The sequence below is a fragment of the Bos indicus genome, chromosome 11 (genome assembly GCF_029378745.1).
Source record: "Bos indicus isolate NIAB-ARS_2022 breed Sahiwal x Tharparkar chromosome 11, NIAB-ARS_B.indTharparkar_mat_pri_1.0, whole genome shotgun sequence".
Classification (NCBI taxonomy): Eukaryota; Metazoa; Chordata; class Mammalia; order Artiodactyla; family Bovidae; genus Bos; species Bos indicus.
In genome coordinates, this window is record NC_091770.1 from 50,046,047 (window position 1) to 50,072,934 (window position 26,888).

General features: G+C 40.3%; 1 protein-coding gene across 4 annotated transcripts in view; it reads right to left on the bottom strand.

Annotated features, from left to right (window-relative positions):
- DNAH6 (dynein axonemal heavy chain 6) overlaps positions 1-26,888 on the bottom strand; it is a 278,835-nt gene that overhangs the window by 121,442 nt on the left and 130,505 nt on the right. For all 4 annotated transcript variants that reach the window (XM_070798839.1, XM_070798838.1, XM_070798840.1 and 1 more), the window contains exons 36-42: positions 23,524-23,706; positions 22,758-22,901; positions 12,772-12,993; positions 11,613-11,760; positions 8,560-8,717; positions 4,692-4,823; positions 412-583 (exon numbers count right to left, since the gene is read on the bottom strand). In XM_070798839.1, coding sequence (XP_070654940.1) covers positions 412-583; positions 4,692-4,823; positions 8,560-8,717; positions 11,613-11,760; positions 12,772-12,993; positions 22,758-22,901; positions 23,524-23,706 — 1,159 coding nt within the window. The remainder of the gene's footprint in view (positions 1-411; positions 584-4,691; positions 4,824-8,559; positions 8,718-11,612; positions 11,761-12,771; positions 12,994-22,757; positions 22,902-23,523; positions 23,707-26,888) is intronic.

Below are 26,888 nucleotides of genomic sequence, written 5' to 3' on the forward strand. Positions count from 1 at the left end.
AAAGCAAAATCCTAGAGTCAGCAGGAGGGTATGGGTTCAGTACCATGGAGGCTGTTGGCGTATATTAGGGGCAGGGACAGCTGAACCACTGCAGTGGGAGAGAAGGCAGGGGCAGGGTGTCTGGGAGATTTGGAAGAGGAGCCCCTTCTGGTTTGATTATATTTTTTTTTTCCTTCAGTGAAAAAGAAGACAGGCCACCAGCTGGGAGTGAGAAATGGGATGGTGGTTTGAGGAAAGTTGTGGAGCAGTCAGTGAAGGGTGGGGGTGGAGGGTGACTAAACCAGGGATACTGTAATGGAATTTCCAGGCAAATCTCAGACACCCATGTCCATACACTTTTACACAGGGATGTGTGGGTGAATGGAAATGGAAGGAGGGTGCAGGCCAGGGAACGAGAGTTCCATACACTACCTTGCACACATTTAGATAAATCCCTCAAGTTAAAGACGTAATGAGACTTGGCTGGTGTTGGCAGAAGATCAACACTCATCCTGTTGTAGATTTCAACTGAGGCTTCCACAATGTTGGATGCAGTTTGCTTTACAGCTGGTGTGAAGTCATTCAGGAAGCCGTTTAAGATGGCCTAGAATCAGAAATGTAACATAAGAGAGTTGGAATGTTTTTAACCAAAATTTATCTTTCAAATACTCCAGATCTGATCAAATTCCAGTGCAAGGACATGTGGGTGTTAAAAGTCTTCTTTTCTGGAGAAAGGGGTGAAATAGGCATTTGGGCTTCCCTGCTGGCTCAGACAGTAAAGAATTCACCTGCAGTGCAGGAGACCTGGGTTTGATCCCTGGGTTGGGATGATCCACTGGAGAAGGGAATGGCTACCCACTCCAGTGGATTCTCTGGATTCTCTTGCCTGGAGAATCCAGAGACAGAGGAGTCTGGTGGGCTACAGTCCAGGGTCGCAAAGAGTTGGACACGACTGAGCAACTAACACTTTTCACAAATCAGGCACTTGGGATCAGCATATATGAATTACTGTCTATAAAAGAGATAAACAATAAAGTCCTACTGCAGTCCTATCTGCAGTAGGAAGATCCTCTGGAGAAGGAAATGGCAGCCCACTCCAGTATTCTTGCCTGGAAAATCTCATGGATGGAGGAACTTGGCAGGCTACAGTCCATGGGGTCACAAAGAGTTGGACACGACTGAGCAACTTCTCTTTCACTTTCACTGACTTGATGGACATGAGTTTGAGCAAACTCCGGGAGACAGTGAAGGACAGGGAAGCCTGGGGTGCTGCAGTTCATGGGTTGCAAATAGTAGGACATGACTTAGCGACTGAACAACAACAGTTGTATGTATACAAATATAGTATTTTACATATGAATGTAGTTGTATATATGCAAGTACAGTTATATATATATAAAGTATATATTTATAATTACATATATGTTAGTTCATTTATCTGTATTATCTGTCTCTATGGTAGAAGATCTATGAGGACAGGGGTGGCATCTGTTTTGCTTAAAGTGATGTACCAACATCTGGTGCACGGTTGATACTCATCAAGTATTTCTTTAGTGAATGAATGAAGGGCTATTAAACTGATATTCATAAATTAAAACTATCAGGTGGCTATCGAGTTTACTGAGGATCACAGCTTGGTATTCTGTCCGAAGATCTGGCTTATATGACATGTTTGCCAACTTTTAAAAGTTTTACTGAGAATATTCATACAAGACAAAGACAGAATTTCCACAGTTTAAGGAAAGATGGATTTGTCATGAGGACATTAGTAATGTTTTATGGAGTTGATCATGGCTTTTAATCACTGCTGTTATATCTTTCTAATTAGAATTTACAACTAAGTTCAGGGACCTCCCTGATGGTTCAGTGGTTAAGACTCTGCATTTCCAGTGCAGGGGGTGTGGGTTTGATCCCTGGTCAGGGAACTAAGATCCCAGATGCCAAGTGGCCAAAAAAAAAAAAAAAAAAAAGAATTTACATCTAATTTAGTGACATTATCAATTTAATCTGTTGTATGCTATCCAATTTACCTTCAGAATATATAGTGATGCATATTTTTGCACAAAAATTCCAGCAGATAAACAACTAAAATGTGTGTGAACCATGGTTCTTGATTCACCTACAACTGTACATAATCCAAATTATGACCCATTGTTAATGGGTATCTCCCTGCATATATGTGTTGTTTAACTAACTTAAAATAGACTCTCAAGAAAGTTGTGATATTACTGATTGTTTTAGAACTAAGAGACGATTAAAAACATAAATATAAGCATATTATATATTATATATGTGAAGAAGGCTGAGCGCCGAAGAATTGATGCTTTTGAACTGTGGTGTTGGAGAAGACTCTTGAGAGTCCCTTGGACTGCAAGGAGATCCAGCCAGTCCATTCTGAAGATCAGCCCTGGGATTTCTTTGGAAGGAATGATGCGAAAGCTGGAACTCCAGTACTTTGGCCACCTCATTCGAAGAGTTGACTCATTGGAAAAGACTCTGATGCTGGGAGGGATTGGGGGCAGGAGGAGAAGGGGACGACAGAGGATGAGATGGCTGGATGGCATCACTGACTCGATGGACTTGAGTCTGAGTGAACTCCGGGAGTTGGTGATGGACAGGGAGGCCTGGCGTGCTGCGATTCATGGGGTCGCAAAAAGTCGGACACGACTGAGTGACTGATCTGATCTGATCTGATACATATACTATGTAGACTCATAGGTTTCTTTTATGTAGTAAACATAAATCAGTTTATTTATGTTGCTATCAACAAATTTACTTTTACTTGTTGATTTTGCTTTTTTCAATTCTTGTTTATCCCCAAGTTCCTTCTCCTCCACACAAAGGACAGGAAAGGTGGACTGTGAACTCTTGAACTCTGCTTAGATGGGTTGTGATTAAAAAGAAAGCTTGGAATCCAAGTCCTTTCTTCTACAGATAAAATATGCAGTCCATTCTGGTAATGAGGAAAACACATGTTCCCATGTGAATACAGTCCAACTTAGTGGCCCCCAGAATCTCAATTTTGCTGCTTTGCATTTCCATTGTGGCCTTGGTTAGTGCGAGTTTTAAATACTAGCCTCTAGGTTACAGTAGGAAGAAGTAATTGCTGCTCATTTTCAGCTGTGACGTATTTGCTGCATGATGCTCCTGTAAGTGACATATTTCTGTGGATGTAACATTCCTACAGGCAGAGGCAGGAGGCTGAGGGTTCGGATCAATTTGATTTCCAGGAGCCCAGACTCTTATCTTCTTCCCACCCAAGAAAGCATTTTGGAGTGAGTTAAAAATGCCATTTTTGTTGTTGTTGTTGGGATAACTCTGAATTGCTTGAATTGATTAAAATGTAAAACAATTTACAAATTCAGTACTTTATCATCAGGCATAAGTTACTTGGGACATTCCCTCACCACTGATCATATCACAAGGGTGTGTTAGGACAGCATGGTTGTGAATCACTCATTTCAGACTAGAATATATACAGAAAGGTAATCAACAAAAAGAGGGGGTTAAAAAGTCTCCTGATACCTGTATTGGTCCCTGTTACCTGCTTCTTGTCACGTTTTTTACTTGTTGCTTAATTATGGGAGATAAGCTCCCATCCTCCCCTATTCTAAAGTACTCTCTAAAAGTTTTTCCAAATGTGGCATTTCTCATGTATCCTTTTGGCCTTAGATCCTAAACAGCTTATTGGAATGACTTCAAATTTATTAAAAATAATTTCCCACGGATGTAAGTTATTTCAATATGAAAACTACTTTCTATAAACTGTTGTGTATGTCCCGGGTCTGGTCCTTTCTCTCCTCTAAGAAGGCCCCATTGGAAGGAGAGGAAGATGCTGGTAAATGTAGAGGCTGGTTAATGCCAGCATCACTGCCTCTCTGACTCCTGGGCTATGGTCACCAAAGCCAGTTTCTCCTGACCAGTCACCTGTCTTAACTTACCTGGATGCCCACATTACCACTTCTGGCCTCTGTGACCACATTCACCAGTGTGTTTCTGATCCTCTCTGTCAATTTCACCCTGCAGGACTCGGCTCACCGGCTATCTCCTCTAAGCATCTTTGCTATTAATAGTTGGCCATGACATACTCGGCTTGGTCATGCTGCTTCAAGGTCTCTCATTGTTCTATTCAGAATAATGCCATGCACTTAATGAACACTTCTGTTGAGCATTTACAGGGCAGACACAGTTACTTACCCATTTTAAAGGATAAAGAAGTGGTCTCCTGGGAAAGTCTGTACAGATGGAAGAAATATCGGTGGTTGTTTCTCTTGGGAGGGTGGGGGCAGCAGGGGTGATGAATTCTGGGTTAGGTATGCTGCGCTTGAACTTGTTGGTTATTGGGGCTGGCGTTTGCTGGGCAAGCGGACACAGACATGGCGGTCAGGGAGGAGATGAGCACCGAAGTGGGAGCTAGGTGGGGATGATATCTCCTGAGAGTCAAGGGCCCAGAATACAGCCTTCCTTAGAGGTATGGGAGGTGTTCTGACTCTCTTTCCTCATTTATAAGACTACCTCTGAGACTATAAACACAGAAGGTCATGATGCAAATGCCTATCAACTACTGCCCAGATGCCCCTGTGTTTACCTGGTTTCTGATCAGGCAGAATGGATGGGCTCCCTAGAAACACAACAGGCTGTGCTGATTGCGTGAGCCTTGGAACAAATAAATTTTCTTTACCCTTTGTGCCCAGATTGGAATCCACATTCACCTGAAAAATCTGTTTCAGACTGTGCTCTGAGGGCATCGGGAGGCAGAGCATGCTGAAGTGCCGGATGAAGCGAGGGGTCACAGGGTTGCGGCCACCACCTGGAGGTGCACATGCCGATACGATTGTTACATCCTGTATGGAGAGAAATCCACCTGGGTCACCCAGCAAAGATGCAGATGAGATCTACCCATCCCAATGGCAGGACTTAACCAACATTTTTGGAGGATCTATCACAGGACATCCTGGTAGCTCAGTGGTAAAGAACCCGCCTGCCAATGCAGGGGACATAGCTTCAATTTCTGGGTTAGGAAGATCCTGTGGAGAAGGAAATGACAACCCACTCCAGTATTCTTGCCTGGGAAATCCTATGCACAGAGGAATCTGGTGAGCCATAGTCCATGGTGTTGGAAAAAAGCTGGACAAGACTTAGTAGTGACTAAACAACACCACCACCATCATAGGATGATATTGTGTTGTATTTTCCTGCATGGTATCCAACTTAATTCTCACAACCACCTTAGGAGATCACTGTTATTACCTCCACTTTATAGATGAAAAAAAAAAAAATCAAGGCCCCAGATGGTTAAATTAGTTATTCAAGGTCATTCAGCTAACTCACTGACCTTGTAGAAATACTCCTATGTAAACACTGAATTTTAAAAAATTGTAAAAATTTGTACCTTAGGTTAAAGTACATTCATTCAACAAATAGTTAAGAATAGTCAATTCTTATTATTTGTGGTAGTTGGCACCCCACTCCAGTACTCTTGCCTGGAAAATCCCATGGACGGAGGAGCCTGGAAGGCTGCAGTCCATGGGGTCACTGAGGGTCGGACACGACTGAGCGACTTCACTTTCACTTTTCACTTTCACACATTGGAGAAGGAAATGGCAACCCACTCCAGTGTTCTTGCCAGGAGAATCCCAGGGATGGGGGAGCCTTGTGGGCTGCCGTCTATGGGGTCACACAGAGTTGGACACGACTGATGTGACTTAGCAGCAGCATGTTCTATAAAATCACCAGGAACACTGACTTAATGCATCCTGAACCACTGCTCCTAGGGGAAAAACAGAGCTAGGTTCCTGTGAGCCTCTGGTCATAACATGTTCAGTTGGTCAGTATATGATATCACAGGGGCCTCTGATCTTGCCTCTTCATTAGTCTACACCTTCCCTGAAGCCAAGGGGATCTTTCTATAACGCTTCCTCAGAGGCTCCCCATGGGGACCAGTGGTCCCCAACCTTTTTGGCACCAGGGACTAGTTTTGTGGAAAAAAATGTTTCCACCTACAATGTGGCGGGGGCGGGGGGTGGGGGTGCAGTTTGGATGATTCAAGAGCATAACATTTACTGTGAACTTAATTTCTATTATTATTACATGAGCTCCACCTCAGATCATCAGGTATTAGATCCTGGAGGTTGGGGACCCCTGTCTTAGAAGATAAATCTACATTCCTCTTCATGGTACTATGATCCCCTGGTCTGACCTCTGCTTCTCCTGTTGCTTTGGTGCCCACATTCCACACCCTGCAAGTAGTATTCTACACCCTACAAGTAGTGTTCCAAACTATCTGCTTTGAGATGCAAATAGCTCCCTTTCCTTGGTTTGCCCTGCCTTTCCTACAAAATCCTGTTCTGATATCACCTCTTCTGGGAAAGATTCTCTGATCATCAACCCACTGCCCACTCCTGCCTCCCCCCAGTCTCTCTCCACATTATATAACCCTGCATTACAACACATGCTCTTCTATCTTCTGAAACTAAGGAGGCCAGGGCTGTCACACTTGTCTATAAATCTCATGAATCAAGCATGGCACGAACTCAATATAGACTGAATGAAGTTACACATAGGAACATTAAAGCCATATGTCATGGGCTGACTTATGTGTTTGTCTGTACCTCCTTTCTACCACTCATGTGCTAAAGCCTTAACTCCAGATGGTGCAGCAGTAAAGAATCTTCCTACCAATGGAGGAGATGCAAGAAACATGGGTTCCATCCTTGGGTTGGGAAGATCTCTTGAAGAAGGAAATGGTTACCCATACCAGTATTCTTGCCTGGAGAATCCCATGGACAGAGGAGCCTGGCAGGCAACGTCCATGGGGTGACAAAGAGTTGGACGTGACTGAGCAACTGAGTACACATATAAGAAACACCAAAGCCATTAGCCATGGGCTGAGTGTCTCCATCTCCTTTTGGCCAATCATGTGCTCAAAATTCTCCAAGCCAGGCTTCAACAGTACATGAACCATGAACTTGCAGATGTTCAAGGTGGATTTAGAAAAGGCAAAGGAACCAGAGATCAAATTGCCAACATCTGTTGGATCACTGAAAAAGCAAGAGAGTTCCAGAAAAACATCTACTTCTGCTTTATTGACTACACCAAAGCCTTTGATTGTGAGGATCACAACAAACTGTGGGAAATTCTTAAAGGATACCAGACCACCTGGGAAATCTGTATGCAGGTCAGGAAGCAACAGTTAGAACTGGACATGGAACAACAGACTGGTTCCAAATCAGGAAAGCAGTACATCAAGGCTGTACATTGTCACCTTGCTTATTTAACTTACATGCAGAGTACATCATGCGAAATGCCAGTCTGGATGAAGCACAAGCTAAAATCAAGATTGCCGGGAGAAATATCAATAACCTCAGATATGCAGATGACACCATCCTTATGGCAGAAAGTGAAGAAGAACTAAAGAGCCTCTTGATGAAAGTGAAAGAGGAGAGGGAAAAGTTGGCTTAAAGCTCAACATTCAGAAAACTAAGATCATGGCATCCAGTCCCATCACTTCATGGCAAATAGATGGGAAAACAATGGAAACAGTGAGAGACCTTATTTTTTTGGTTTCCAAAATCACTGCAGATGGTGACTTCAGCTATGAAATTAAAAGACACTTGCTCTTTGGAAGGAAAGCTATGAACAACCTAGACAACATATTAAAAAGCAGAGACATTACTTTGCCAATAAAGGTCTGTCTAGTCAAAGCTATGGTTTTTCTAGTAGTCATGTATGGATGTGAGAGTTGGACTATAAAGAAAGCTGAGTGACGAAGAATTGATGCTTTTGAACTGTGGTGTTGGAGAAGACTCTTGAGAGTCCCTTGGACTGCAAGGAGATCCAACCAGTCCATGCTAAAGGAGATCAGTCCTGGGTGTTCATTGGAAGGACTGATGCTGAAGCTGAAACTCCAATATTTTGGCCACCTGATGCAAAGAACTAACTCATTTGAAACGACTCTGATTCTGGGAAAGAGTGAAGGTGGGAGGAGAGGGGGAAGACAGAGGATGAGATGGTTGGATGGCATCACCGACTCAATGGACATGAGTTTGAACTAGCTCCAGGAGTTAGTGATGGACAGGGAAGCCTGGCATGCTGCAGTTCATGGGGTCGCAAAGAGTCAGACAAGACCGAGTGACTGAACTGAACTGAACTAAACTGAACCTCCTTTTGGCTGAAGCCTTAATTCCTAGTATCCACAATCTGACTATATTTGGAGATGGGTATTTAAAGAAGTAACTTAGTTAAGAGGAAGTCATTAATATGGGCCTTAATCCAATATGATTGATGTCTCCTTATAAGAAGAGACAATTTGAACAAAGATGGACACAAGGAGAAAATCATAAGAAGACATAGGGAGAACATGGCCATCTGTAAACCAAGGAGAGAAGCCACAGAATAAAGCAACCCTACTGATATCTTGACCTTGGACTTTGCTCTTCTAGAACTGGGAGAAAATAAATTTCTACAGTTTGAGTTACCCAGTCTATGGTACTTAGTTATGGCAACTCTAACAAATGAGTGCACCACATTTCATTGCCGTTTACATGGAGACACACAAAGTCATTTAAAACCTAAAGTAACCTGTATATCTTTCCAAAAGAGTTTGTTTCTGTCATAAAATCCACCAAAATCTTGATATTGCCGAAGTAATTCAATGGGAGGCTGAGAGCCATAGCGATCCAGCCTGGGCATGTTTAGGTCGTCAACAAAAATCACAACTCGTTTGTTTCCTGGTGCTCCTAGGGAAAGAAAATGAGTTTAAGAATTATGATTTGTCTTCAGTAAGGTGACTCAGATGGTAAAGAGTCTGCCTGCAATGCAGGAGACTCAGGTTCGATTCCTGGGTTGGGAAGATCCCCTGGAGAAGGGAATGGCAACCCACTCCAGTATTCTTGCCTGGAGAATTCCATGGACAGAGGAGCCTGGCAGGCTAATGACCATGGGGTCACAAAGAGTTGGACACAAATGAGTGACTCACTTTTGAAACTTTCAAAACATAAGACAAAGCTTAGGTATGGCTTTGGACTCAATGTACACCATGTAGGTCATAATGAGCTCAGCTTTTAAGTGTGAGGAGGGCCCTAGGGGAATCCTGAGTTGAGGAGGAGAGTCCTCCCTCTGGCCCCATCCAGGCTCTGACAGGGAGTTACAGACTCAGCCCGGATACCCACATTATCAGATGGTCCCTCACCAAAATGGCAACTCACTCCAGTACCTTTGCCTGGGAAATCCCATGGACAGAGGAGCCTGGCAGGCTACAGTCCATGGGGTCGCAAAGAGTCAGACATGACTGAGCAACTGAGCATACGTAATTGATTTACAGTGTTGAGGGATTCTTTTTGATTGCTTGAACCCTTTGGAAAATATGCTGAAAGTTGCAGGCCTTCTTAGAAAATGCATGAGTGCTTTCCCAGATATGATTTTGTAATTCTAGGTTAAGAACCTCCAGCTTAGGAAATGAAGTGCGTCCTAAGCACAGCACTCACTCTCACCATCCCGGTGCAGGATGATGCCAGCATTTTGGGTGACCTTCCTTAACCCCAACAACTCCCAACCGTCCTCACCAACTGTGCAGCCTGGGCACGGAGTGAAGAAGGTCATTCCGTTTTCACACTAGGAAGCAGACAAATCTCCAGGTTTCCTTACATAAATGCCATCCCACTACCCTCTATAGGGAAAGCATGGCTGGATTTTCAAAAGCACCTTTATAACATCAAAACAGGGATAGTGAAGGACAAGGAAGCCTAGCATGCTGCAGTCCCTGGGGTTGCAAAGAGTTGGACATGACTGAGTAATTGAACAACAACAAACTACATCAAAGGGAAATCCACTGGAGCTGTACAATGTCACATTTAACCTAAAGAGAGTCAATATGTACATTCAGAAAAAAAAAAAGTGATAAACAGAGAAAAGAGAACAACTTAAGCAGAGGAAGTGACTCCACGCATGCCGGTATCTGGCATCAGTGACAACTGCAAAGAAAATAAGGTAAATCCCATGGCCTCACTTCATTTTCTGGCCTCTGGAAGTCAAGTAGCAGGTCACGGGTATGGAAGGGTTCTAAGACAATCATTCATAAAAATTTGGGGCCCCCACCAGAAAGACTGGCATCTATTGCCCTGCATCTACTTAAGCACGAAAGGAGGAACAAAAAGGGGTTGGTAGAGCAGCTGGTACAGCAAGGCCTGTGAGATGATGGCATGTGGAAGGCAGCTGGGCCTGAGCTTGGCCTAGTGCTCCACCAGGAAGGCAGTGGGCTGGACAAGCGGACCATAGCGCAAGAGGCTACAGGATGTGCCTCAGGGTGGGACAGAGTGGGGCTGAGACTCATTGCCAACAGAGAACTTTTCAATGGAGAGGTCAGGGAATCTTCCATTGGGGAGGAGGTCAGGGAACCTTCCAATGCAGAGGTCAGGGGAACCTTCCATTGTGGAGATCAGGGGAACCTTCCACTGGGGAGGTCAGGGAAACTTCCATTGGCGAGGTCAGGGAAGCTTCCAGTGGGGAGGTCAGGGCTTGGCCTACACACAGTTCTTTCAGAAATCCTTCAGAGGGCCTGCTCCTGGAAGTGTGTCACACCAAGGGCGGGGACAGCCGTCTGGCCAGCAGAGAAGCAAAGACAACCCACACTTACAGAGAACCTTGTCCTTCCCTTTTCCTCCCATCCCGATACACTAGAGCAGGGTGTGAAGAGTAAAAGAGCACCCATGCCCCTCTTTGCCTCCAGCACCTCCAGCCACAAACCTGGCTTAAAACAGAGGAGAGGAAGAGCTTTTTAAAAAAGTCTTTATTGAATTTCTGACAACACTGCTTCTGTTTTATGTTTTGGCTTTTTGGCTGCGAGGCATGTGGGGATCTTAGCTCCCTGATCAGGGATCAAACCCGCACCACCTGCTTACGTCACTGGACCACCAGAGAAGTCCCCGGGAGGAGTTTTAAATTGGATTGGGGATTGATAAACAACAAGGCCCTACTGTAGAGCACAGGAAACTAGATCCAATCTCCTGGGATAAACCATAACGGAAAAGAATATAAAAAAGAATGTACATATGTGTATAACTGAGTCACTTTGCTGTACAGCAGAGATTAACAGGACGATACTTAAAAAAAAGACAAAAAAAAAAATTAGGTTTGGGATTGAAGATTGAAGACTCAAAATGACTGCAAGTGACCAGAAAGTTATGGTATTGATCGAAACAGTTGAAAAGGAAGCGTGAGGGAGATCCCACAAAGCCTGGGGGGAAGTGCTGCCTGAAGAAACCCCAAAGTGGTTTCATGCTTATTCCCTACTGGGTTCAGGTAACTGAATGCACCAGATATAAAGAGGTTTGCTTGCTTTAAATAAAGGGAAATCAATGCATGTTTGAAAGAAGAGAGAGTAGAGAGAGGGAGAGCCTTGGAGAGGTAGAGATAGAAGATGTTCTGAGTTGCAGGTGATGACAGACGTAAACGACTTGCTTGCTAACAGTAAGATATCTAGATGTAAAGCCATGAAAGAGTAGCATGAACAGAATTACCTTTACAAATAAATTAAGCAAAGGAAATATCCAATTGTAACTTTATTATGTGTACTGTTTTTCTGAATTAGCTTAATAAATAGTTTGTGTGAGGCAAATGACAAGAATAAATCTTACCTAGGATATTTTTTCTTTTCCTTTCCAGTTTTGACTCAATGATCTCTTGTGTTCTTGAAGATGAAGTTTGAGCAGAAAAATTTAGATAAACAGGGACATAGCCGGCTGATTCTTGAATTCTATTTAGCAATCCTTTTGCAATAACAGACTTAAAAATTTTTAAAAAAGATGTTAATTGATTTATACTCAATATCTTTCAATTATGTATATCAGTAATAATCTGGTACAATGAGTAAAATCAGGATAAGAGGAGGGAGGGAGGTTAAAACTAGATTGAAATGTCTTTTTCTTCCTGGAGATTCCATTTAATTACAGTTATCAGAACCAAGGAAACATTCTAATCAGCTCTATCTCAGCAAAAATTTTTATTTTAGTTTTATACAAAAATCCATCTTGGTTACTATCCAAGTTAATTTGATAGCAAGAGTCAGAGACTTAGAAACAATTTAGAGGGAAAACAGTGAGTCCCTGTTCATGTGGACTGCCCCCAAATCAAGAAGACCAAATAATCAGCATTTTCCTCTATATTCTACTTTTCCTAAACACTGTGCCGAGTAGAAGTAAATGGGCAGGAGGCGAAAGGCTAACCTTCATTAATAGTCTGCAGGGACACAAACTGCCTTGACAGGTTCCCACCCTAACTTGTGAAGTGGCAGCCCCAGAAATTTCCAGGGACACAACATAAAAGCTCCCAAACACAAAAGACTGGTTCACAGGGTCCTCTGGTTTATATACATTATTGACACCAAGGATTTATTCAGAAAGTGGCAAACTGTGGACCTGATACAGATTCAGCATAGTTATATTCTTCCTGAAAAAGTGACACAAATTCAGAAGAAATTCCCCTGAGATATAAGGTGTTATTTATGGGGCTCACAATTCTAGGTTCATCGTGCCCTCCTTCTGGACAGAGCTTCTTGTATGAGGTGGGGCTTCCCCATGGCTCAGATGATAAAGAATCTTCCTGCAGTGCAGGAGACCCAGGTTTGGTTCCTGGGTTGGGAGGATCCCTTGGAGAAGGGCATGGCTAACCACTTCAGTAATTCCTGCCTGGAGCATTCCATGAACAGAGAAGCCTGGCAGGCTACAGTCCACAGGATCATAAAGAGTGCACATGACTGAGCAACTAACACTTTCTTGTTTGATGTGGGTTTCCTACCTTGCCAACTCCAGTTATTCCGGTAAACAACACTGAATGCTTGACTGCCAGTAGTTTTTCCATTAGGTACCCAAAGCGCACTGTGTCAGCTGTGGGGACAAGCATTTCAAAAAACGGAGTGTCTCGGCTGTATTTGAAGGTGGGTATGATTCGTTCCCAGGGATCCAGCCGTTTGGTGTCAAAATCCATGTGAATGCTCCACAGGTCACCAGAACTGGGAAGCTAGGATACAAAATTAAACACCACTATTGAAAGGATTGACACACGGTCATAGAAATAGTTACATAGAAGCAAAGGTAGTCATAGAACATGGATGGGTTTGGATTTCTTGTTGCTTTGTAGAGAAGTAGTTGCTTAAGTATCAGAGTTCAATTCTTTAATCATGAAATACTATACAGTAAAAGCCTGATGTACTGACTGTTAAAACTATGTAAAAAAAATATTTAATTCAACATTAAGACCCAACATTCAGGGGATTACTCTACACCAAATACTGTGTTCGGTGTGGGGGAAAATGCTGAACAAAACCCAGCCTTTGCCTTCAATGACTTTATAACCCACCTCGAGGACACAAACACACTAGTTAATACTCATGGAGAAATAAGGGTTCTAATAGAGTTTAGTACATCCACAGAGGAGGGATGGCTCATTTCTACTCACAGGGGAGTTGTACCAGTGGCTAGAGATTTAGGTGGACTTTCCTGGGGGCTCAGACAATAAAGAATCTGCCTGCACTCTAGGATTCGCGGGTTCCATTCCAGGGTTGAGAATATTCCTTGGAGAAGGGTAAGGTTACCCACTCCAGTGTTCTTGCCTGGAGAATTCCATGGGCAGAGGAGCCTGGTGGGCTATAGACCATGGGGTTGCAAAGAGTCAGACATGACTGAGTTACTAACGTATCCTAACACACTAGGGGGTGGTGATGCTACAACTCAGACTTGAAGGATAAGCAGGAGTCAGATGGGCAGAGAAGTGATGAAATGGGGATGGGGAAAAAGGAGTCAGGGTTCACACTAAGAAAACAGGTCTGGAAGTCATGGAAAGTGGCATGCATGTGGAAACTGTAAGAGATAAGTCTGGACATACAGATGTGACCAAGTTATAAAAACCTCATTTGTTAAAGAGCTTGCAACAAGAGTTCAGTGAAGAATTCTAAGTGGGTAACATGATCAGATTGCATTTCAGAAGGTTCATTCTGGCAGCTGCACAAAACAGTGGTGTTTCAAGCTTACTGGGCAGTGACCTTTAAAAAAATTATTTTTAATTAGAGGATAATTGCTTTAGTGTTGTGTTGGTTTCTGCTGTACAACAGCATGCCCCTTCCCACCCCTCTAGGTCATCACAGAAGTCATCACCGGAGTGAGCTCCCGGTGTTATATAGCAGCTTCCCACTAGTTATCTACTTTACATATGGTAATGTATATGTTTCAATGCTACACTCTCAATTCATCCCATCCTCTCCTTCCCCTGCTGTGTCTACAAGTCCGTTCTCTATGTCTGCATCTCTATTCCTGCCCTGCAAATAGGTTCATCAGTACCATTTTTCTAGATTCCATATATATGCATTTACTATATGATGTTTATTTTTCCGATTCTTATTTCACTCTGTAAAACAGGCCCTAGGTTCATCCACCTCAGTTCAACTGACTCATATTCTTTCCTTTTTATAGCTGAGTAATATTCCATTGTATATATGTACCACAACTTCTACTTTATTCATTTATCTGCTGATGGACATCTAGGTTGCTTCCATATCCTAGCTATTGTAAATAGTACTGCAATGAACACTGGGGTATATGTGTCTTTTTCAATTCTGATTTTCTCAGGATATATGCCCAGTAGTGGGATTGCTGGGTCATAATGTCATTTTTTATTCCTAGTTTTTTAAGGAAACTCTATACATTCTCCATAGTGGCTGTTAACAGTTTACATTCCCACCAACAGTGCAAGAGGCTTCCCTTTTCTCCACATCTATTTGTAGATTTTTTGATAATGGCCATTCTAAACAGTGTTAGGTGATACTTCATTGTACTTTTGATGTGCATTTCTCTAATAATGAGTGATGTTGAGCATCTTTTCATGTATTATTGGTCATCTGTATGACTTCTTTGGAGAAATGTCTGTTTAGGTCTTCTCATTTTTTGATTGGGTTGCTTGTGTTTCTGATATTGAGCTGCATGAGTTTCCTGTATATTTTTCAGATTAATCCTTTGTCAATTGCTTTGCTATTATTTTCTCCCATTCTGAGGGTTGTCTTTTCATTTTGTTAGTTTCCTTTGCTGTGCAAAAGCTTTTAAGTTTAATTAGGTCCTATTTACTTATTTTTGTTTTTATTTCTATCACTCTATAAGGTGGGTCAAAGAGGGTCTTGCTGATAGTTATTGACAGTGACTCAATTTCACATGGTGATCTGGTACATACATATAGATGTGTTTGTTTAAATATGTATAATATTTACCCCAAGTATCACTCTATTTCACATTCTATTCTATTAAAAAAAAAACCTTATTAGGATTTTCTACATATTCAGTTGTTTCCTTCAAATAATGACAGCTTTATTTCATTTCTAAAGTTTATATTTTATTTTGTTCCCCCGCCTTACTGCACAGGCTAATATCTCCAATATAGTGGTAACTAAAAGTTTTGATGGTGGCTATTTAATTTTTTTATTTTTTTAGTTAAAAGTGATTTTTATTTGTCCATGTTCTCTTCTAGCCCTTGTGCATATGTGTATATAATTTTTAAAAGTCATAGAATGGGAATAGTTTTATAAGTTTTATAAAACATACAGATACATGGCATATGTATCAGATCAGATCAGATCAGTTGCTCAGTCGTGTACGACTCTTTGCGACCCCATGAATTGCAGCACGCCAGGCCTCCCTGTCCACCAACTCCTGGAGTTCACCCAGACTCATGTCCATCGAGTCAGTGATGCCATCCAGCCATCTCATTCTCTGTCGTCCCCTTCTCCTCTTGCCCCCAATCCCTCCCAGCATCAGAGTCTTTTCCAAGGAGTCAACTCTTCGCATGAGGTGGCCAAAGTACTGGAGTTTCAGCTTTAGCATCATTCCTTCCAAAGAACACCCAGGACTGATCTCCTTTAGAATGGACTTGTTGGATCTCCTTGCAGTCCAAGGGACTCTCAAGAGTCTTCTCCAACACCACAGTTCAAAAGCATCAGTTCTTCGGTGCACCTTTGCTCCGTGAGAATGTAACTCTCTTTAGCACTTTCTGAGGCTGACATAAATTATAAATATAAAGAAAAAACACTTCAAGGGAAAATAAGTTTTCTGGTTGAGCAGCCTTTATCAAAAAACGGTCATAAAATGTCCACAGGCCTCCAAGGCCAGAAGATAATGTACACAACGTTGTTTATGGGAAAGGCATGCAGAAAAAATCCTGGTTTCAATAAAGACAAAACAGATGTAATGTTTGGGCTGACTCTGCATGACTTTGCATCTTTCATTTCCCTCTATGTACAAGTCAAGGTATAAAAGTTCCTTTTGAAAATAAAGTTATGGGCCTCTTTCACCGAAGCTTGGTCTCCCCATGTCATTCTCTCTCTCTCTTTCTCTCTTTTTTTCTCTCTTATCACCAGCGCCAGCATCCTGAGGGTACCCCTGGATCCTGCTGGGGCTGGACCCCGACAAATATACATGTTTCAATGCTATTCTCTCAAATCATCCTACCCTCCCCTCTCAAACAGAGTCCAATAGTCTGTTCTTTACATCTCTGTCTCTTTTGCTGTCTCACATATAGGGTCATCGTTACCATCTTTCTAAATTCCATATATATGAGTTAATATACTGTATTGGTGTTTTTCTTTCTGACTTACTTCACTCTGTATAATAGGTTCCAGTTTCATCCACCTCATTAGAACTGGTTCAAATGCATTCTTTTTAATAGCTGAGTAATATTCCATTGTGTATATGTACCACAGCTTTCTTATCCATTCATCTGCCGATGGACATCTAGGTTGCTTCCGTGTCCTGGCTATTGTAAACAGCGCTGCGATGAACACTGGGGTACACGTGTCTCTTTCCCTTCTGGTTTCTTCAGTATGTAGGCCCAGCAGTGGGGTTTCTGGGTTGTATGGCAGTTCTATTTCCAGCTTTTTAAGGAATCTCCACACTGTTCTCCATAGGGCTATACTAGTTTGCATTCCTACCAACAGTGTTAAGAGGGTTCCTTTTTCTCTGCACCCTCTCCAGCACTTATTGTTTGTAGACTTTTTGATAGCAGCCATTCTGACTGGCGTGAGACAGTACCTCATTGTGGTTTTGATTTGCATTTCTCTGATAATAAGTGATGTTGAGCATCTTTTCATGTATTCGTTAGCCATTTGTATGTCTTCTTTGGAGAAATGTCTGTTTAGTTCTTTGGCCCATTTTTTGATTGGGTCACTTATTTTTCTGGAATTGAGCTGCATGAGCTGCTTGTATATTTTTGAGATTAATTTTCTGTCAGTTGTTTCATTTGCTATTATTTTCTCCCATTCTGAAGGCTGTCTTTTCACCTTGCTTATAATTTCCTTCATTGTGCAAAAGCTTTTAAGCTTAATTAGGTCCCATTTATTTATTTTTGCTTTTATTTCCATTACTGTGGGAGGTGGGTCATAGAGGATCCTGCTGTGATTTATGTCAGAGTGTTTTGCCTATGTTTTCCCTAGGAGTTTTATGGTTTCTGGTCTTACATTTAGATCTTCAATCCATTTTGAGTTTATTTTTGTGCATGGTGTTAGAAAGTGTTCTAGTTTCATTTGTTACAAGTGGTTGACCAGTTTTCCCAGCACCACTTGTTAAAGGGATTGTCTTTTTTCCATTGTATATTCTTGCCTCCTTTGTCAAAGATAAGGTGTCCATAAGTGCGTGGATTTATCTCTGGGCTTTCTGTTTTGTTCCATTGATCTATGTTTCTGTCTTTGTGCCAGTACCATACTGTCTTGATGACTGTTGCTATGTAGTGTAGCCTGAAGTCAGGCAGGTTGATTCCTCCAGTTCCATTCTTCTTTCTCAAGATTGCTTTTGCTATTCGAGGTTTTTTGTAATTCCATACAAAATGTGAAATTATTTGTTCTAATTCACTGAAAAATACCGTTGGTAGCTTGATAGGGATTGCACTGAATCTATAGATTGCTTTGGGTAATATACTCATTTTCACTATATTAATTCTTCCAATCCATGAACATGGTATATTATTATCCATCTATTTGTGTCATCTTTGATTTCCTTCATCAGTGTTTTACAGTTTTCTATAGGTCTTTTGTTTCTTTAGGTAGATTTATTCCTAACTATTTTATTCGTTTCATTGCAATGGTGAATGGAATTGTTTCCTTAATTTCTATTTCATTTCTAAAAACTGGGTTGTGACTCTTTCAACTGATTTCATGTCAATTAATGCATTGCAAACTGTAATTTTAAAAAATAATGGTGTATAGCTTAATCAGAAATGATAGGACCAAAAGCAAGGGAATAATGAATTTGTATTTTAACAACCCAGAAAAGAAATGAAAAGAATCTGAGTTATTGAGAGGCAATAAGGATGAAGAGGAGGAGGACATGGCAACTCATTCCAGTATTCTTGCATGGAGAATCTCAAGGACAGAGGAGGCTGGTGGGCTACAGGTTCATGGGGTCACACAGAGTTGGACACGACTTAAAGTGACTTACTATGCATGCATGCAAGGATGAAGAGAAGAAGCCATATTTGAAAAAAATTTATTAGAAGAAAAAATTCACTCACTTTAACTCAGATGAGTAAAGAAGGAAGAATCTATAACAGTCATTGAACTCTGGCTACTACCATGTGGCTGTCAGACCATTTATTGAGGCAAGAAACAAAAAACCAACAGCCCATTCATTTGGGGCTTGCAGACAGAAGGAGGAATCCACCTTTTCATCTGGACTCCCTCCTGTTATCCAAGTAGCATTACCACTGCCAGGACAGGGGCTGGCACTGTCCTTCTAAACATCTTAGGTCATAATGCTTCAATAGCTTCTCATCACACCCACCGTGAAATCAAGGTCCTAACAATGGCCCATAAAGCTATATTTTTTGTCCCACTGCTTACTTCCATGACCTCATTTTATACTACACTCCCACTTGATTTTTCCACTCTGACCTCGCAAGTCTGCTGTTTTTCAAAACTGTCAAGCAATCATTCATTGAGTAAAGGCATTCATATTTGCTTTTTCTTTTGACTGGAATGCTTTCCCCTACGGAACCATTAGAACTTTGACTTTCTTCAGAACTCTGTACATGACCTAATTAGCAAAGCTTTCCTGACTAATATTAATATACAAAAGTTTCCCCCTGCCCTCAGTACTGTCATCCTTACTCTGCTTTATTCATCTCCATGGCACTGAATTGTCAATGATGTATATATGTCTGTGGCTGACTCCCCTGACTGTAATGTAAGGTCTATGAAGCTAGGGACTTTGGTTACTTGATTTAGCTCCCATATCCAGAATAGTGTCTACCATGTAAGAGATTTTTGACAGATATTTGTTGAACTGAATATTTGCCGAGGGCCATCTCCCACAGACCTTTGATGAACCCAGATCATTTCCCCTCATCCAGAGGGATCTGTCTCTCTGTCTCAGATTCTCAGTTGTCCTCAACCTGGTTCATCTTGTCCAATTATGATACAATGATCTTGAAGATCCAGCAGGGTTTCATATCCACTAGAAGGTTCTAATCCATAGGCCTTAGTTTCTTATCTTAGGGATTTTTCTTTTGGTAACTTTTTATTTTGATATAATTCAAAACTTACAGAAAAGTTAAAAGAATAGTACAAAGAATTTCCATATATTCCTTATATAGATTAACTGACTGTTCACATTTTGCCTCTTGATTTAGTGTTTATCTTACTCTAAGATGTCAGTTATATACACTATTCTATACTACCCTAAGTATGTGAGCATTTCCTAAAAAACAGGGATATTTTACAACCACACTAAAATGATTGAAATCAGAAAATTGAATATTAATACAATGCTATTATCCAATTTACATTCTATATTCAAGTACAGTCTTAACAATGTCATTTATAGCCATATTTTTTTCAGTCTAGGATCCAATCCAGGATATTGCATTGCATTTGATTATATCTCTTTAGTCTCTTTAACTGAAAAAGTTCCTCAGTTTTCTTTCATGACAGACACTGTTGAAGAATATGGGCCAGTTTATTTTACGGAATGTTCATCAGTTTGAGTAGTCTTGGTGTATCCATAGTCAGAGTTCAGTTCAGTTCAGTTCAGTTGCTCAGTCATGTCTGACTCTTTGCAACCCCATGAACCGCAGCACTCCAGGCCTCCCTGTCCAATACCAACTCCCGGAGCCTACCCAAACTCATGTCCATTGAATCAGTGATGCTATCCAACCATCTCATCCTCTGTCGTCCCCTTCTCCTCCTGCCCTCAATCTTTCCCAGCATCAGGGTCTTTTCCAATGAGTCAGCTCTTTGCATCAGGTGGCCAAAGTATCGGAGTTTCAGCTTCAACATTAGACCTTCCAATGAACACCCAGGACTGATCTCCTTTAGGATGGACTGGTTGGATCTCCTTGTAGTCCAAGGGACTCGCAAGAGTCTTCTCTAACACCACACTTCAAAAGCATCAATTCTTCGGCGTTCAGCTTTCTTTATAGTCCAACTCTCACATCCATACATGACTACTGGAAAAACCCTGGCCTTGACTAGGTGGACCTTTGTTGGCCAAGTAATGTCTCTGCTTTTTAATATGCTATCTAGGTTGGTCATAAGTTTCCTTTCAAGGAATAAGCGTCTTTTAATTTCATGGCTGCAGTCACCATCTGCAGTGATTTTGGAGCCCCAAAACATAATGTCTCTCACTGTTTTCACTGTTTCCCCATCTATTTGCCATGAAGTGCTGGGACCGGATGCTGTGATCTTAGTTTTCTGAATGTTGAGCTTTAAGCCAACTTTTTCACTCTCCTCTTTCACTTTCATCAAGAGGCTCTTTAGTTCTTCTTCACTTTCTGCCATAAGGGTGGTATCATCTGCATATCTGAGGTGATTGATATTTCTCCCAGAAATCTTGATTCCAGCTTGTGCTTCTTCCATCCCAGTGTTTCTCATGATGTACTCTGCATAGAAGTTAAATAAGCAGGGTGGATGATAATATCCAGCCTTGACGTACTCCTTTTCCTATTTGGAACCAGTCTGTTGTTCCATGTCCAGTTCTAACTGTTGCTTCCTGACCTGCATACAGGTTTCTCAAGAGACAGGTCAGGTGGTCTGGTATCTCCATTTCTTTCAGAATTTTCCACAGTTTATTGTGATCCACACAATCAAAGCCTTTGGCATAGTCATAAAAGCAGAAATAAGAACTCTCTTGCTTTTTCAATGATCCAGCAGATGTTGGCAATTTGATCTCTGGTTCCTCTGCCTTTTCTAAAACCAGCTTGAACATCTGGAAGTTCACGGTTCACGTATTGTTGAAGCCTGGCTTGGAGAATTTGAGCATTACTTTACTAGCGTGTGAGATGAGTGCAATTGTGCGGTAGTTTGAGCATTTTTTGGCATTGCCTTTCTTTGAGATTGGAATGAAAACTGACCTTTTCCAGTCCTGTGGCCACTGCTGAGTTTTCCAAATTTGCTGACATATTGAGTGCAGCACTTTCACAGCATCATCTTTCAGGATTTGAAAGAGCTCAACTGGAATTCCATCACCTCCACTAGCTTTGTTGTAGTCAGAGTAAGGTTATGCATTTTGGAAGGAATAGCTTGGAAGCAAGGCTGTATACTTCTCCATGTACCACATCAGAAGGCACAGGTTTGTGCTAATATTGATGATAAATCGGTCACCTAGTTAATATGGTGTCTACAAGGTTTTTCAGTATGACGACACTATTTTTCTCTTTACAAGTAATAAGTAATTTGTAGAAGATGTTTTGAAACTATGTAAATAAGAAACCTTCACCTACTAGTTTTTGCAACCATTGGTGATTCCTGCCTGAATCAATTATTACTACAATGGTTTCAAAGTAATAACTTTCTAATCCCATCATTTCTCCTACATAGATTAGCTGGTATTCTCCTGTAAGGAAGAGCTCTTTCTCCCTAGTTTATTTATTCACATGTATTTTTATGTGCATCAACTCACAGACTTTTATTTCATTCAATAGCTTGTGATCCACACCATCATTATCTTGATGCTCAAATATGCCTAGATTTGTCCAATGGGAATCACTTAAATTGGCTCCTGTGCTCGTTTGACAGGTGCCATTGTTCTTCAAGCACGTATTCACTATCCGACATAAGATATTCTGAGCCTATTTTGAACTTTCCTCAACCCCCTGGAATCAGTCATTTCACTAAGGTGCTTTGGTTCCCTTTCATGGAGAAGAGTATTCAGAAATCAGCAACTAAGTATGCTCATTGCTACTGATGTGCCATTGCTTCTAGTTCCTCTCAGCACACAGAACTAGGAAATTTATGTATGTATGGATATATACACCATATACATATGATCTATCTATCTATCTATTCCCTGAGTCCCAAAACCTCTAATTCCAATCCAATAACACAAAATACATTCTAATCTTTCTCCTCTATATTTGTAATATACCTTCTCTTAACAGTGAGAAGCCCGGTTGCCATTACCTTCAATATACTGATTCATTTGCTCAGTTTTAGAACACACACAAAGTAATTTCACAACTGCTAAACCATAGCACTGTGAAAACATAAATTTACTAGCTATAATTCAATATTTTTCTTAATAGTAGGGAGTTTTTATTCACTTTTACACCTTACATTCTTCATATGGCCTGGAAAGAACTCTTAAAAAATTTTAATACAATAAATTATCTATTGCTAGTTTAAGAAAGTGAATAATTAAAAAACCTTTCAAATGAAGAATTTATATTTATACTAGAACTAAAGCTTTGAAAGTTTTAGTCTTGAAGTTTAATTTTAATGATTCAGAGTTATGTTAAAATTAAATTTATTTGGCTCTTACCCTGGCATCAGGATTATCATCAAATTGTGTTCTAATAAATGTATCAAAAGAATCCCAGTGATTTTCAGTTAGATTTCCACCTAAAGACCATAAGTAACAGAATACAAAAGTCTGACACAGAACAGTGTTCAATTTTGTTTGCTCCTGAAAGAACAAAGAGAAAAACTTTTAATATTTAGTGTTAGCATAAAAGAATCCTAATTTGCAAAGTCTAAAGACTGTTTTCTCTTGCTTAGGCTTATGTATTTTTATTTTATTTTTTTAATATAAATTTATTTATTTTAATTGGAGGTTAAATACTTTACAATATTGTATTGGTTTTGCCATACATGTATTTTTAAAAGGGCACAGTGCATGTTTCTTATATTTCATTCAATAGTGCACCAAGTGATGTTTTATAGTGGCATACATTTAATACTCTGATGAGAAAATGAATGGCAAGAAGCATGGAAAACAAAAGCTCAAGGGTGTCTTTCAACTATTATAACTATGTCTATGCTTGTATGAAGTTATTTAAGTAGACACACACTGGGAATATGTTACAGACTCTAAGGAAATTTAAACATTGAGTAGAGGAGTAAACTATAGTGTAAAATTCCTTCCAATTTGAGATTCTACAAATCTATTCACATTCATTAGTCCCCTAAAAAATTAACTTGAAAATCAAATAACTGTATGACATAAAGTTTGGAATTGTTTATTTGCAAAGAATCTATATGATAATCACATTTTCCTAGCTTTACAGCAGTAAGAAAACTCTTCCTACCATTGTCAAATTGGCTCCATCTTTCTCCAGTATTAAAGACTCCAGTAAGCAACAGAGTGTAGTAACTTTGCTGATGTCCACTTGTGGAATTGCTTGGTGGCATTTTTTATTGATAAAATTTAAACCATCATCAACATAACGCTGGAAAAGATTCAATATATATTCTTGAGTTTCTTCACTTAGCTGAAAATCAAACAAATGATATTTTAGCAAGACTAGATAAAATACATAATTAAGTGTAAAAATAGTTGGTTCAAACTTGTATACTACATTATATCCTGTGCCTTTTAGACTATAGGATGTAAGCATCACATGATATGAAACAAGTTACATTAAAAAAAAAGACATTCTATGGGAAGATTCTGGGTCACTGATAAGTGATCTTGATCTGGTAGTTGGTATATAGGTATTTTGGGTCCAGAAGATCCCCTGGAGGAGGGCATGGCAACCAGCTCCAGTATTCTTACTTGGAGAATCCCATGGACAGAGGAGCTTGGCAGGCTATAGTCCATAGGGTTACAAAGAATCAGAGACAACTGAAGCTACTGAGTGCACGCACACGCGCACACACACACATGCGCACACGCACACACACACACACAGGTATTTATTTTATGATCATTTGTTAAACTGGCAACAAGTATTTCATAGTCTTCTATACTGATGATTATCTTCCATAATTAAGAACAATGAAAAAAGTATAAAAAGAAGCATTTTAAATATTTATTCAAGGTAAAGGACCAAAGATTTAAAAAAGAATGTTGTCCCCTCACCACTTTTATTAACATAGTACTGAAAGTCTTAGCTAACATGATAGGACAATAAAAGGGGAAAAAAGTATACAGATTGAGAAGAAAGAAAAAAGTTGTCTTTACAATTATCCATACAAAAAAATCCCAAAGAATTGAAACAAAACTCCTGAAACTAGTAAGTAGTTATGAGAGTTGGACTGTGAAGAAGGCTGAGTGCCGAAGAATTGATGCTTTTGAACTGTGGTGTTGGAGAAGACTCTTGAGAGTCCCTTGAACTGCAAGGAGATCCAGCCAGTCCATTCTAAAGGAGATCAGCCCTGGGATTTCTTTGGAAGGAATGATGCTAAAGCTGAAACTCCAGTACTTTGGCCACCTCATGCGAAGAGTTGACTCATTGGAAAAGACTCTGATGCTGGGAGGGATTGGGGGCAGGAGGAGAAGGGGACGACAGAGGATGAGATGGCTGGATGGCATCACTGACTCGATGGACATGAGTCTGAGTGAACTCCGGGAGTTGGTGATGGACAGGGAGGCCTGGCGTGCTGCGATTCATGGGGTTGCAAAGAGTCGGACACGACTGAGCGACTGATCTGATCTGATAGTAAAGTTGTAGGATACAAGGTAAATATACAAAAATCAATTGCTTTTTTATGTATCAACAATGAATAATTAGAATTTGAAACTGAAAATACAAAATCATTTAATTAGTATAAAAAATATAAGATAGGCATATTTTAAACAAAATATTTCCAAGAGGAAATGTGAGGAAAACAACACAATTCTGATGAAAGAAAACAAAGAACATCTAAGTAAATGGAGAGACTGTGCATGGATATAAAGACTCAATATTGTGAAGATGTTAGTTATTACCAACTTGATCTATAGAGCTGATGCAATCTGAATCAAAATCCCAGTAATTTACTTTGGGGAGAGCAACATTTATAAGGAGAGGGAAAAGGCCCAGAATAGTGAACACAATATTGTAGAACAAAGTAGAACTGACACTACCTGACAAGACTTACTGTAAAGCTACAGTAACTGACAGTGTGATGTTGGCAAAAAAATTAGACAAATAGGTTAATGGTGTTAGAGCCCATAAAAAGGCTCATACAAATACAGCAACCTGATCTTTCACAAAGGAACAAAAGCAATCCAGTGGAGAAGGGATGGTGTTTTCAACAACGGTGCTGGAATTCAGCATCTGCATGCCAAAGAGAGACAGAGAGAGAGAATCCAGACATTGATACTATGGCTTTCAGAAAAAGTAACTCCAAATGGATCATAAACCTACACGTAAAATGCATAACCATCAACTCATAGAAGGTAACAGAGGAAAATATTTATTTAGGTGATTTTCAATTTGGAAATAAGTTTTAAGATACAACACCAAAAGCACAAACCATGCAAGACAAGTTAGACCATTGAAATTAAAAATGTGTGTGCTGTGAAAGGTATTATTTGAAAAAAATGAAAAGAAAGGCAGACTTGGAGAAAATACTTGCAAAATACATATAAAGAACCTGTATCCAAAATATATAAAGAACTTCCAAAACTCAGTAACAAGGAAACATACAACCCAAAAATAATGGGCAAAAGATGTGGACACCTCATCAAAGAAGATATATAGATGGCAAATAAACATATGAAAAGACACTCAACATCTTATATAAGAAAACTACTCACTGAAAGCAAAATGAGCTACAAATACATATGAGTTGTGTTAGTTGCTCAGTTGTGTCTGGCTCTTTGTGACCCCAAGGACTGTACCCCACCAGGCTCCTCTGTCCATGGGATTGTCCAGGCAAGAATACTGGAGTGGATTGCCATTACCTTCATATTAGAATGGTTAATATCTAAAACACTGCACCACTACATGCTGGTGAGGATGTGGAGTAACAAAGAAGTTCTTTGGAATGCATAATGGTACAGCCACTTTGGAAGACAGATCAGCAGTTTCTTCACAGTTTCACCAAATGATTGAGAAATCACAGTCCTAGGTATTTATCCACATGAGCTGAAATCTTATGTCTACACAAAAACATATACGAATGTTTATGTGAGCTTTATTAGTAATTGCCAAAACTTGGAAACTTTGAGATGTCTTTCAGTAGGTGAGTGGATAAACTTGGTAAGTGATAAACTTCAGCATACAATAACACTGAATACTATTCAGTACTAAAAAATGAGCTATCAAGCCACAGAAAGACATGGAGGAACTGTAAATATATATTACTAAGTGAAAGAAGTTAATCTGGAAAAGCTGCAGACCATATAATTCCAACTATATGATGTTCTGGAAAAGGCTAAACTATGGAGACAGGGGAATCAGTAATGTCAGGGGTTGGGAGAGGGTGTGGATGGACAAACAGGGAGAGCACAGATTTCTTGGGCAGTGAAACTATTCTGCATGATACATGATATATTCATTTATCAAAATTCATAAAACTGCACAATACAGGGTGAATCATAATGTAAGCCATGGACTTTAGTTCATAAGAATGTATCCATATTGGTTCATCAATTTTAACAAATGTACCCACATAAATGTGCTTAGTCATTCAGTCTTGTCTGACTCTTTGCAACCCTATGGACTATAGTCCACCAGGCTCCTCT